Genomic DNA, 15,292 nt, shown 5'->3' with positions numbered 1-15,292 from the left:
CTCATCATGCTTAATCAATACTTAGATATTTTTTCAATACAATCAGTGTATGTTAGTAAACGTCTTAGCGATGCTAAGGCGAGCATACCTTGCTTAACAGTATAAGTTACTTCTACTTTGGTATGTTAGTCATATATTCAACATACCATGGACTTTGATAGTTCACAAAACTTTTTTGCCAAAATGTATCCTAGTTGGAATGCAACATTTTCTGATATGCTCAATTTATCCACAAACTGGACTAGTGGCGAAGAAGAAATTAGTTATAGTTTCGGAGTGGATAAAATTATTTTACTATGTATTTATATACCCGTATTTGCTGTGGCTTTAATAGGGAATATATTAGTTTTAGTAATGGTATGCATGAACAAAAGTGTCCGGAGAAATGTGGCCAATTATTTTCTTGTCAATCTAGCTGTAGCAGATTTACTAGGTAAGAAAGTTTATTACTTATTTTACAATAAAATCAGAGTATTCGTCCATTTTTTTATGTTTTATTCTATTTTTCTAACCAGTTGTATGTATTTGCTTCATATTAAAACCTTTTATCCCCTTTCAAGCCTTTTTAAGTCTATATGAAGTAAATCAACTATAAGAGACATATCGATCAATTTCACATTGATTTGTGATATATCATTTTATATTAATTTGATGATCGTCACCTCAAATACGACTTAACTGGTTGAACACACTATTCAATATGACATTTGAAAGTAATTTATATCCTTTAATACATTTTTCTAATGCCCTTTTCTTCTGATTCTGGGTATTCTTAAATCAACTGAGCATGAAAAGCATAAACAAAGAAGTGATTGCAATATTCTGATATTTTTTTCTTATATGCGCTGAAATGATGTATGCAAATAAATCTACAATTGTCCGGTAGCCCGCATAACATGCAAGAAAATTTAATTCATCACACAGACGTATGCGGACCGATTCACCGACCTGTACGTTAAAACAGAAGATAAAAGCAATCTGTTGAAAGCAACATAGAATAATTATACATTATGCGTTAACGAGTTAATTAAGGTAACCAAGATTCTAGCGGAAATCAAAAGAATGTAATCCAAGGACAAAGACCAGACATGGAAAACAGACAAACATAACAACGAACATAAAGTAACTAAAATAATATATACAAAGTAACAAAAGTAAAGGAGCAACTCGGGCTCAACCCAAAACTGGAAGCATGGACCAGGTGCACCGGTAGGGTAAGCGTTAACTTAGAAAGACCAATACGGTTGACAATGAACTAGTTACATCAATACACACAACGTACAGTATTGTTATATTCTTTCAGTCATGACTTAACCCAGATAGCGACACCTACTATTCATAGGCTTGAAAGGGAAGTTTCAAAATTGCAAATAGTTGGAGTTTTTATATAATTCTATCATTGTATTAATTTGTTTTCGTCACCCGTTTGTTTACTGTGATTAAATAATATTCATTGCGCAAAGTCGTAAAGTTTTCGTTCATTATAAAATGAGATCACATTCAATTTTGAAGAGAGCACACGTTAAATGATATTGAAAATATTGTCTTTTTTCTTGATTCTGATGGTGCAAATAGACAAATTAAACTTGTGGATTTTTTCATACCATGTTTCTTCTACTGTTTGATTCATACAGCGACTGACACTTAATCAATTTGTTTTATCAGGAAGGTTTCTTAAAAGGTGCAACAGTTTATGAAAGTATTTTATTTTTATTAGTTTATGGTGTAGAAACATTAAGTTTAAAAACAATTTAAAAACAGTTTGAGTGCATTAGACTTAGTATTGAACTTTTGTTTATTATCAATCGTGTAAACCTGCAGCATCAAGGACACTGATCAATGAAAGCGACGTGTTTCTCTAGCTTAATGGTAATAATAAAAAGGACCATCAGTTGAATTAACCAGATGTCTTTGAAGTTTGGTTTTTTGTGGCAAATAAATGCTCTTTAACTTTCATGATATACTGATTCAATTTAATTTTATGGCCGTATCGAATTAGTTTATTTTACATCCAATGTAATTAAAGAGTTATCAACACTCTCTTGATATCTCCATACTACGCTAGGACTAGTGCGATGGAGAACTTATAGTCTTTCAAGATTTAGTGAGCTGCAATTCATTTAAGTGTATGAAATTAGTTTTTCCGTCGATTTAAGAATACGTAGTTTGTACTGTCTTTTTACATGGAAGCATTCAAGAGTCAGAGGTGGGTCTAACAGTTTTTTTTAATGAGATGCAGAAAAGTGGGGGTTAATCCCCAACAACCCCACCATCTTGATCCGACACTGAGTGTTGCATGTATAATGTATGCAAAATGTAAAATATATGACGCCGTGTCAAGTATTGCTCCCAGAGAAAATAAAACATAACCATAGATATAACATAAAAATGTAGTACGGACATATGTGCTGCTCATAATGGTGAATCGTGTGTTGATTCAAATTGTCAAACAGAAAGACAATGTTTTAAAAGCATTTTAAACCCTTTAAGAATATGAAATGGCGATACAATTTATTCAGATTTGTTGTACCGCAACAAATTGGTGGTTGTTGAAATCAAAACTACATTGCAACAATATAGCGAACTCTCCAGTTGAATAGTTCATGGTATAGCCTGATAATTCATTTATCATTCACAAATCTTTGAATATCGTGGAATTAATACGACTGTCTGCATTTCAGAAATCAGCAATATTTCCTGGCTTTTATTAGCATTGTAATTTGAATATATTTGTCTATGTCATCTCCCTGTAGAAAATTACAAATTATATCAAATAAATTGACAACTTGTTTAGATATAGATGTAATATAGAATAAAGAACAAATCAAACTGTTACTATCAAAAGGTGAATCTTGTGTCAGCGATATTCATTAACATACACAAAATAATCATTTAAACAATAATACAAGCCGAGCAGGTGAAGAGGACTAAAAGTAAAACAAGAAGTTAAAGTAAGACAATGTTTTTGAAGATAAATAAGTTTATTATTTGGCGCTTTAAGGTAGATCGTCTTGCAAAATCTAATACTGTTTGAAATGATGTAAAAATAATATATTCAAACTATTTCAAATTATTTTTTGAATGAAAATTAGAATGGTAAATTTTTTTTTTTAATTGGCGGGAAAATGTTCTATTGGAGTGTACAGTTAATTTTAGTTTTTTTAATATTACAAAAAATAGGGGTTCGGTGACCACAAGTTTGAAATTTGAAAGAATATGAGTAAAGTGTTCTTTAAATAAAATCATACGATATTCTGTTTACTAATTTTTAAGAAATTCGCAAAATATTGAAAATTCCCTACAGAATTCACATAAAACGTAGTAAAGTAATGGCTCAGTTAACTCAAAATTAAATTCGGTGACCTACGTTTTTTTAATTTAAAATTCTAAAGTATGTTTGTTTAGGGTCATCTTTGAGAAAACGTAGGAAAATCTATCTACTAGAAATAATAGGTATGATTTCCCATAATTGGAAAAGGTTTTTGCAGTATCTTTATGACAACTAGCATATTACTTAACCTTTCTTACTGACTAAATCCGTTAATGAAAAGATAATAAATTGAATATATCATCATAGTTATTGGCTTTTTTTTCTTTAACGTCAACATAACCTTGTTTCATTTGATCGGGAGTCTTTCTATACCTTCAATCAATAATCAAACAGAGGAAAAGGAAACTAAACTTTACCTTAAACGATTGTCAACTGTGAAAGAGAGAATCTTTTTATATCGTTTGTAACGATAAACCTTGCTTTCATCAGGTTTTATATCTCTTTTGATTAAATAGAACTTTTTGCACAGCAAATTTGATATTTAATATTCATTAACTCAAAGAGTTATATCCGACATGAATTGTTTTGTCATGAAGGTAACAGGACTGGTGTCTAAAAAACGATTCGGTTGACAAAGACTATCCGTAGAATTGGTACCCTACAAAATACACACTCAAATTGTACTTTTTATCGCATTTTTACAAGAATGTAGCTGTATACAGATAGAACATTCTACCATGTTAACAACTTCTTAAACACTGCATTATCATGGAAATTATTCATGGACACATTTATCTTAGATAAGAAACCTTTACACGATTTTACTAAATGAAACGCAATGAAACAAATGAAAAGTGTTGAAAGGAAGTCTATTTATATATCTGGCCACCTGCTTCAAGGTCCGAGTTTATAATGGAGTGCAGTTTTTCCAGGCCCTTGCAGGAGCGTAGCTAAGGCTAAATTGAAGTGTAAGCAAAATTACGGCAGGGGATCTGGGGCCGCCTAACGCTCCCAAGAGGTGCAGGGCGGAGCCCTGGTAGGGGGTCCAGGGGGGCGAAGCCCCTAAAGTTCCGCGGAGATAGCGTTTTAGAGCATCATTTATGCCTCTCCTGGATGTATTTTATCTATAAAAAAAAATGGCAAAATTAAGTGCAGGCAAAAGCTTCTTTGCCTAACGGCAGCTACGCGCCTACCTTGTATAAATAAAATAAAAAAAATATCAATCATATATATTGCAAATTTTGTGTTTCATGGAGTTACATTTTTTCAGCAGCATTAGAATAAATTTATGTAGAAATATCTCGATCAAAAAACGCTGTAAGACTTTTAAGTGTTCATTGCTGTCTCATTGACAATCATACCACATCTCCTATCGTTATATTCAAGAAAAACTAAAAACTAAAATTTTCGAAATGGGAGGCCAAATCCATCACTGAGATGTTCTACCATGTGCAATACAATGAATGAATCTCAGTGTTTTAAGTATATTGAAATTTGTACTACTGCAAATTTTAAATAATTTTATATGATAAAAAAAATCTGATATGATAAATAAATCTGATATAATTCAGGGTCAGACAATTTTGAGTGCTGGTTTGGTGAATGCACGCGGGGACCTTAGCCGGAAAAAATACAAAAAATACAAAAAAGCAGATATATATATCGCAAATTTCGATATGCTCTACGCACGTTTCAAGGACTAGCCTCTATATATATATCTATATCTCACAACCAAAACTCAGATTTCTTTTAGTTTCCATTAAAAAATAATGGGCTGTTTTGAATTTGTACGTTCGTAGTATGTAACCTCATGTTTCATTTAAACTACGCCCTTATCTTTCGATACAATTAATCTAAAATCTTCGGTCTTAACATTGTATTTAAAACAGATACTACGTGAAAGAGATGTCGAATCTGTTTCCAGATGTGTTGTTATCAAATATTCGTAGCAATATCATATTCTTTATTTATACCACACAAACAGAATTGTATAAAGTTATTTAGCTTTGATTAGAATATTACATAACAGTAATGAAACTGCAAAATATTGATTCTTTTTGTCGCACAAAAAGATATATCTTTGTATTTGTATACTAAACTAGATGATTTATATCAATATTTTAAATGCAAAAGAAAATCAATCTTTTATATGCATGATTTTGCACATTGAACCTTGGACTTCTATAACAGCCCAGCAAATATACAAGGCAATATCCGCCGTAATTAATGTCACACAATTCACATTAGAGAGAGTCCTGTTCCTGAAAAGTATGATGAGCATACTATGACTTACATGATATGTACTTTTTCAAACAAAATTCCATAAAACCCATATTTACCCTCGAGCACGCCCTCTTTTTAAAACAGGTGCCTTATAGTTGTTTTGGGAACATATTTGAAACAAATATGATATTCTATATTGAACGAAATCAAAGGAAGAGTAATCAGGGGAACCAAGGTTATAGCGGTAATCAAAAGAATGCAATCCAGGGACAAAGACCAGACATGGAAAACAGACATACACAACAAAGAACACAAACCAACTAAAATCACACATGCAAAGTAACAAAAGCAAATGAGCAACTCGGACTCCACTAAAAACTGGGAGCATGGACCAGGTGTACCGGTAGGGTAAGCGTCCTCTGCTTTTCTAGAAACACCCGCCGAGTTGCTCATAAAAAGTCAAGTCCGGGGTAGACAAACGAGGAAAGGAAAACTATGACCCGTTAAATAAATCAGTTTTCATGGTACAGATTGATACACCATAACGATCCACGAGTTCATGATGACAACCATAATACTTCTGTAGTGATGACTTCAAACTTATAGCAACATAACCATGTTCCAGAAGCCAATTTGTTCTACCGCGATACAAAAAGTCTGCGTAGTTTCGACAAGCTCTGACATAACGTATGAGTTTTGATATGAACACTCCATATGCAGGTGCTGAAGGGATGTTGCCACAGATGAAAGGAAAGTTGACAATTCTGAATGAAAAGTCATCACGTTTGTCGTAAAGTTTGGTCGATAGTTTACCTTCACCATCGATTTCTAAGTGTAGGTCAAGATATGAGGCTGACTTCACAGTGTCTGTAGTATACGAAATCGTTCATATATATAAGAATGACAATGGACAAAGACAAAATGATTAATAATCTATACCTTGTAATGTTTTTTTTTTTTACTTTCATCTCTAATGAATCCATTTCTTTGGTAATTAATCATATTTAAAGTGTTGATGACTCTTATCAAGATTAAATTCTTTTCATTATTCCTGTACTTTAAAATATTTTACACCATGTCGTATTCATATAAGATTCAAAGTTATTGTTAATAATCGATGTCCACTGGTTTACAACTCTTTTTATGAATTGAAAGATATCTAATATTAAAGATATATTAACAGATTGTAATTTGTATTTTTTATACTTATCGACTTTAATTTTTTGTTCAAACATCTGATAAATTTTAAAAGCGTTAGTGATTTCAATATTTTAACCTAATTTTGTGATTACGGGTTCATTAACTTGTAAACTAGTGAAAACCGTAACGAAGAGTATTCTCTAATTTTATTAGGAATAATGGAACTGTAACAACATTTTTGGCTGCATAACCCCGTTAAATCAGTGACAATTCTGTTTACAGCACTCAAGATGCACCTGATTAGTTATTACTCTGTATTAACAGTTTATGCTTGAACAAAACAGTTTTATTTTGGCTTCAAATATAACAGAAATCCTCGAAAATGAAATCAATACTTGTTATTAAACTGTTTTAATAACTTATTCTCCGTCTAGAAATATCCAATATTTCAATATTTCATTACGTAAACCGAGCTTAGGTATATATATATTAAGCGTAAGTGTTAGTAAGACTCAGGCAAAATGGGAAAAACCAGAAACATGCATGTCAAAACCCCACCAATCTGACAATGTAATATTACTGAAGGATATTTTCCCTATTTGAAAAGACCATTATTTGATCTCTGCATCACTGGCTTTGCGCAGAACATTTTTCAGTAGAACGTTAGAAAAATGAAGTTTTTGACAGAGTTATCTGCACTTGAAATGTCCATTTTCAGTGCATTTCAATGAAATTATAATTCAATGCACCAACATGATATGGAAAATATTGTCTTTTTTCCATGATACTGATTGTGCAAAATAGTGAAATTACACTATCAAAATGATGGGTTTTTTTTTCATACCATGTTTCACCCACTGCCTGAATCTTACAGAGACTGACACTTAAAATCAAAATCCACTTAGAGTTTGCAACGTTTCGCTTTTGATATGTGAATTAGAATGATGTTTCACTGTTTGGCAGAATATCAGCATGTAGGTTTCTACTACATATTAGTACCAGTATATCCCAAATCAAGTAGAAACCGTTGGTGAATATAAAAGAAGCATTTTTTATATAAGATTCTGTGTAATTGTTTTCATCCTTAATAGAGTAGTATTTTTTTAACACCGGAAACATTTTTTATTCATTCTCAGAATTATTCTTTGTTTAAAAACTTCCAATATATCCTGATAAACATAAAGTTTGGTTAATACAGATTAATAACTCGTGCTGTATAACTTTCAAATCATTAGCTAAAGGTTCATTGCTTATATTTTTATATTTATGAATCATTATGAATAACGGCTTGAATTCCATCCATTCAAATGTGAAAAGGTCATCCATTGATTATGTTTTAATATAATTTTATGGTTTCTATTGACAAATGACTTTCTTTGCACCCTACCGGTGCACCTTGTCCATGCTCCTAGTTTTTAGTGGAGTCCAAGTAGCTCATTTGCTTTTGTTATTTTGTATGTATGATTTTAGTTACTTTATGTTCTTTGTTTTGTATGTCTGTTTTCCATCTCTGGTCTGTGTCCCTGGATTACATTCTTTTGATTACCGCTATAACCTGGGTTCCCTTTGATCACTCTTTGCATTCATTTAATGTGTTTCTTTACATTATCAGCAAGGCCCACGTATGTGTTTCATTTAGCTTTGAGTGCCATTGTGTTATCTTGCAATTTGTGTTGTTAATTCAATTGGTACTTATTTTTTTTCCTTCTTTGTTTTCCAACAACATTTTGCCAATAGCTTTTACTAAACGCCATGTGTCTCATTATACAAAAAACTCTGTATTTCAAAAGATCATTCATGCAACAACTGTTGAACCTGAATTCCTAATGTCCCTCTGTGTTTATAAATAGTATTGTAATGACATTTTAATTTCCGTCGTTCAACCAATAAAACTTATTTGCAGGAATTACTAACATCCAGTGTTAAAAACAGTTCTAGATAACGTTGTATGATGTCATAAAGATAATGATTTATAGGTCATTATCGAAGTGAAATAAATTTTGAAGACATCTTTATGAGGACCTTATGTTCAAACTGGAAGATGAATAAAGTTAACTTAATGAAAACTTTCAATAAGTTTCGGATGAGTGGCACATTAATAACTCTTCTTTGAAACACCAGCATTGAATTAAGACTGAAAAGAGTTTTCAAGGATGACAAATAGTTGCATTCAGCAGAATACGCCCCTTGTCCTATTTCCTTAATTCTTACGGTTGCTGATTGGTAATAAATTATTGCCTTTCCTGAATTTCTGTGGGATATAATCAAGTTGTCCTTTACAGAAGAATAAGTTTAGTGTTTCAGTTGTGTCTTTAACCTTATCCATCTTCTTCGTGGTAAATGTCATTAAACTACTTAACAAAAAGATATTGGTCCTATAAATAATATAATAATAGGAGGCTCTAGCTCAATTGTTTTTTTTTTCAGTTTGTAACTAATACGGCTGATCGAATTCTATTTCAAAAGACATTGTTACTTAAGCCCTTTTGATGTGGCGTGTGTACTTAATGCCACAACCATATAGCTTTGATTACAAATGCACAAGGTTTGTTCAGGTTTTCCTGTTACTATTCATTTATGGTTAGTAGTTTCAGAAAAGAGTTGATTATTAGTTCGTTAACGACTTCTGTAGCAAAGCTGAACAAAAAGCATCATGTGTTGGCACATGTGACTTTAGAATGTGATGCATAATACAAATTTTAATTTCCGCTTTTAATTTGCTCTGAAAAGTTATTTAATATTTGTTATGCTTAAAAAGATACTTAAGCCAATGACGTCAGAGCAAAATGCAATGCAAACTGTTTATATAATTAGTCAATACCTCAAGACATTAAAACATACTTTCAAATACCAGTATGACAAATTTAAACAATAGAACAAATATGTAGTTACGTGAAGATTTGATACAGCAAGGCTCTTCCTATAAACACATCGTATGGTACACATATGTGTAACGAGGTCTGTGTTATTCCAAGCTGGAATTCTCGTGCTTTTCAGTGGTTGTATGGTAGGTCACGTTACATGAAGAGTTTTTTTTTCCAACGGCACAAAATATACCTATTAAATATCATATTTGTCAGCTTCGTCAACGTACCATCAATGTTTTGGATTTGACATTTTCAATTTCAATTTACACAACTGTGTTCATTCTAGCTTTTCTGACTCTTTTTGAGAAGTAAGGATAGATTTTCGATAAATCATTCTTTCATTTGTAATTTATTTCTTGGTTTGTTATTTTCTTCTTATATTATTGTTTTGTTTGATTGTTTGGGATTTTTGTAAAGTTGTTGTTGTTTTTTCACTTCACTTATTCTATCCTTCATCTTTAATATTCTGCTATCTATATGAATTAGCTAGTCTTGATTATTCTCTCACAGGACTCCAGTTTAAAAAGTATAATTCGTAGAAAAGTTTTAAGTCGATGAAAATACTTCTAATTCTGAAGACAATTTCAGATCCGTCACTTTTCAGTTCTTTAAAAAAGGTTGTGTAAATTGCTAAAGTCTTTCATTCATTAATTCTTAGAAGCTTACAACATGTTAGTTAATAGTCTTTGATGTCTTTTGAGAAATATACAATAGAAACCTGTTAGAGCAAGTACACACGAGTGACTGTGTTATCGACACCCTTTACAGACCTCAGCAATGTCATGAAGCGTAGGATTATTCACTATTGCTTAAGGGTCATATACGATACATCAATAGACTGAAACTATATTTGTGCGTTGAGATGTAAGAAATAAAAGAGTGTATAATTATATAAGTATTGGTCTGTTGCTAATCCCGGATTAATTATATAATAGTAAAGCTATTATTATCTGTTTCAAGACAAAGGGCTTTTTCATTTAAAGTTTCAAATGACTAACTGTAAGAAGACATCAGATTTGTCTATATCCTCATATTCTATGTGTATTTTATAGTATTCAAGAACTCGTAAACATTTTTTTTCTTTCATTTTTCTTATGTTAAGATGTTCATGTATCTTAATTGTCTTTTTTGGCCGCTTCTGTATTTTTGGCCGATATTTGAAAAAGAGACATATACTTAAACTTATCGAGAAATGGCAAAAAAAAAAGACAACATGAGTTATGTTTTCATTCGCATGTTCTTTTTTAATGCAATTATTTTCCACAGGTATAATACTTGGTCACATTAATTTTATATCTCTTTGTTCTCAGCATTCATAAAGGTTTCAAAAACATCAGAAAAAACCTTGAAAGTACACACGTTTCTTTTAAAACAGTCGCTCTGTAGGCAGGACGAAGTGTCAGAGAACGTGATTACACAGTTGACTAGCTATGCTAGAGCCTGGAATAATAATGTAGATGTCAAAAGTGCCTTCGTGATCTTTACGTCCAACTAAACCAATGATTAAAGAAAATGTGCCTTATCCACTTTCTTAAAAGAAAATCTCCAATCGATGTCAATATCTTATTGCTGATTATTCCATAACAATGAAACTAAAAATTACAGCTTAATTTTCACTATACAAGTCGTCAAGTCTGAGTTGTCTACTGTTTTATCCATTTCGACTCTTGTCAACATATTACGGGTAATATGGAAGGGGTTTCCTGTCTTTTGACATTGTTTAACCTGCCTTTTCTTTTTAAAATGCCCAAACTAAATCATGAACATATTTGCCTATTTCAGTTTTCCGTTTTACCCTGATGTTACCATTTAAGATCTGCATTCCATTCCCGATTTACAATTACGAGTTCGATAATTTTGCTGGCATCTTTATGCAATGTGAGGCTAGTCATTGAGCAATTTAATTTTATATATACAAATTGAGCTTTATGGGCTATACATTGTAAATATATAAATGCGTTACCGGACGACGTATAAAAACCATATTGCAATGTTGACCTACGACAAAATGAATTGCGACAGAAACAAATCAAATAAAATGTAAAGAAAAAACAAGTGCAAGTTTAACTACCTTTGACATAAGACTTGCGAAACGGTCATTTAATAGGTGGCATGACTCAAAAGGTATAAATCGCAACTCAATTATTCAGTGAAGACCTATAAGACCATTTGCTTTATATAATTCCTATGCTACCTATATCAGTCTTTTCTCTATTATTTTCTGTTTTGCACCTGGTCCATGCTCCCAGTTTGTAGTGAAGTCCGAGTTGCTCATTTGCTTTTATTACATTGAATGTATGATTTAAGTTCCTTTATGTTCTTTGTTGTGTATATCTGTTTTCCAAGTCTGGTCTTTGTCCCTGTATCACATTCTTTTCATTACCGCTATAACCTTGGTTACTTACATGTTCGTTTAGTTAAAAAGATAATAAGTAATTTAACAATTTTTTTGTTGTTTTTTTTTTTTTTGTTTTTTTGTTTTTTGTTTTTTGTTTTTGTTTGTTTTTGTTTGTTTTTGTTTTTTTTTTGATTTTTTTGTTTTGTTTTCTTTTTTGTTTTTTGTTTTTTGTTTTGGTTTTTGTTTTGTTTTTGTTTTTTGTTTTTTGTTTTTTTTTTGTTTTTTTTTTAAGCTTCTTTTATTAAGAAAAACAGTCATGTGTACTTTACCTGTGTTAATCTATACTATGAGAAGACTTCTATGAATGAATACTTAGTTTGCATTCGATCCTTGTATTTCATGATCCGGTTTTTGATAACTTTTATAAAAGGGAATTTACTTTACACATTGAATATGCAATTAGACTTTAAATTTTGGAACTAATCGAATGCGAAAAGCGAAAATAAAAGTGACATTTATTTCCTTTCGATTTCTGATTTTAATAACAATAGGGAAAACTTATTCATTGTCATCAAATAACAAATCGTCTGTTCTTGTATAAACTGTGGTCAGAAGCTAGACAGACAAATTAACATCCATTAAAATAATTATTATTTTCACTTAAACCGTTGTTGGTTCGAATTCAGTGAAAAAAAGTTAAGAATGACCTGAATTTTTCACGTCATATTATACACCAAACACAAAGTAGCAATCAGGTAATACGAACATCTGGATTCTTTGAAATTGTGTAGAACTCATTAGCGACAGGCAAGGAAGTGTTAATCCTATAAGAATGGGAAACTATAGCACAACAAATTATTCGCTTAATTACTAACAAACACGAAACTTGGCTTCTTTGTGACCTTTTTGTTTTATAAAAACGATGCGAAAGTACATGTCTTTGTAGAGGACAAGGTCCTCAAAACGGTATTTAATACGAAATAAAATGCATAAATTGAAAGTACTGAGAGCCTGATTTTAGTCTTTCGAAACTTCCCATTCAAAGTTCTGTATTTTTGTACCTTCTTCACTTAAAAGTGTTTATTATATTGTCTTCAATAATAATTTGAACTCAGATACTTTTTTTTTCGTTTCCGATAAGAGTAGGCCTTTCTGGGTTTAGTCAGAAAGTCCGAAGTACGAAGACTCACTAATTAGCGTAATTAGCGACAAAAAGCGTCAAAAAGTGATAAAAACCATCAAGATGTCTAAGAATGTGCATATTCTTATTATACTTTATGATATGCGTGCTTCTCGTATTACTATCTGGGTAATATTTTCGTGACTTAATTTTAGTAACATATACATTTCTTCACCGATGATTTTGCTTGATATTTATTATGATAATCATGTCATTCATTTTTTATCAGTTTGTTGTAGTGTATTGATTTATAAAGCCACACGCTTTCACAATAAATGAATATGATTGGACATGAATAAAAGTACTATTATTGCAAAACATGTAATGGCGGAATCTAATTTAAATTGGTTTCGTTGGTAAATTCCGAAGGACACACGCGATGTAGAAATCAATGAAAATTGATCTTACTTGAAAAACTAGAAGACAACGAAATAACGTAATGATATATATTTTTAATCATCTTTGTGGATACATTAGGATATTGCAAATCTAGCATGCATATGGATATTGCATTAAGAACTGTACCACACTCCTTTCTCGAAAACCGAAACTTGAATACCGAAAAAACCCTGCTCCTTTTAACATATATTCGAGATAGAATGAATTTATTTGTTGTACATGAGTCTGCTAACTGTTAATTTACAAGCAAGACTCATTCATTTTATTCATGTTTTATATTTAAATTTCACTTCACTCAGACTGTATTTTTGTTGTTGTTGTGAGGGAAACAACTACTAATTTGTATGTGAACGAAAATGTTTACTTTCAATCGACAGACAAGGGACATTAATGATAATGAGAGCCAATAAAACGTAGACATGTAATCGACGTACCAAAATTTATCTTTACCTATTTCAAGCTTAAAACAGTATTGACTATATCTGACCTTTTCGGAGAATGGCGTAAGTATAAAAAAAAAGTAAATCGTTCGGGAGTACTATCAAATGTTATAGGAATCCGACTCGAAATTACGTCGCCGTTCAGATTTGCATGACTGTGGTATCTACTGCAGATATGACGACTGAACTTCCATCGTCTTTTCTGATGGGAATTGATTAGATTATCACAAGTTATCACAGCAGACAGACGTTTAGTCCAAGGTCAGGCATTGTCTTATCGACTATGTTCCAGATCGTTAAAATTGATGTAAGGAAAACTCAGCATCACATTCTCTGAAAACACGATAAATGATGGCAAATTATCTGTGAAGCATTCATGGTTCATTGTTAAAGTTATCATGCTGTTGTTTATTTTCACCCATGAGAAGGTATACAGATACAATGAGGTTTGAAAGGTATACATGCTATTCGAAAGCTTCAGCTTTTTGATTCTTCAACAGGGAAGTAAAATTGAGTTTTTAAAAGTTGTCATGTACTTTTGGTGGGCAATAAAACATTGTTAGTCTAATGATGCGTCATTGAGCATCACGTTTTAGCATGTTTGGGATAATAACGCAATAAAAAGATACCAACATATAGTCCACTCTTCGTCGTAGACTAATCAAAGGAACCAAGGTTATAGCGGTAATCAAAAAAATGTAATCCAAGGACAAGACCAGGCGTGGAAAACAGACATACACAACAAAGGACATAAAGTAACTAAAATCAAACATACAAAGTAATAAAACCATATGAGCAACTCGGACTCCACTAAAAACTGGGAGCATGGACAAGGTGCACCGGTAGGGTAAGCGCCCTCTGCTTTTCTAGAAACACATTGCCGAGTTCCTCATAAAAGTCAAGTCCGGGGTAGACGAAAAAGGAAAGGAAAATGATTTCATGAATTAAATACAACCAATTATAAATTAATAGTGTATATTTTTCTGTCAAAGGGAGGTAATCTATGAAAATAATCTTTACAACTTTTGGGTCAAATGGTCACATCCTATGTAGTACCAAAACACACTGAACCTAGTTCTTTGTATTTTATGTGCATAATTATTGTGTATGTGGATAAAAAGTATCAAAATTATGCTCAGAATTTACCAAAAGCGTATTTTCTTTAGTTGATGAAATTTATAAATAAGTTTAAATTTCATGTAGATTTTCATTTTCAATAACTAAATGAATAACAACCCTTTCCAAAGGTTTTTTTTATCATTTCCTGTGTTTCAGATAGCCATTAACACCAAATTTTATTGCCGTTCCCTGCATAAGTATCGATTAATATTTAGGTACTCTCTAAGAAACTGAAAGTATCAAATGCAGTAAGCAATATAATCTGTCTCTCCTACCTAATATCTAAATAAATTATGTTCGTTGGCATGGGTTAAA

General features: G+C 31.7%; 1 protein-coding gene across 2 annotated transcripts in view; it reads left to right on the top strand.

Moving 5' to 3' along the window:
• LOC148628622 (QRFP-like peptide receptor) overlaps nucleotides 1-15,292 on the top strand; it is a 51,243-nt gene that overhangs the window by 12,886 nt on the left and 23,065 nt on the right. Inside the window, exon 1 of one of the 2 annotated variants that reach the window (XM_088591242.1) lies at nucleotides 58-433. The exons of the other annotated variant lie outside the window; for it this stretch is intronic. Coding sequence (XP_088447368.1) covers nucleotides 148-433 — 286 coding nt within the window. The 5' untranslated portion in view covers nucleotides 58-147. Of the gene's footprint in view, nucleotides 1-57; nucleotides 434-15,292 lie in introns of those variants that run through there. 2 annotated transcript variants of the gene reach the window in all.

Source organism: Perna viridis, chromosome 1 (genome assembly GCF_037379345.1).
Source record: "Perna viridis isolate PV_CMFRI_1.1 ecotype Kerala chromosome 1, ASM3737934v1, whole genome shotgun sequence".
Classification (NCBI taxonomy): Eukaryota; Metazoa; Mollusca; class Bivalvia; order Mytilida; family Mytilidae; genus Perna; species Perna viridis.
This window is presented reverse-complemented; position numbering and strand designations above follow the sequence as displayed.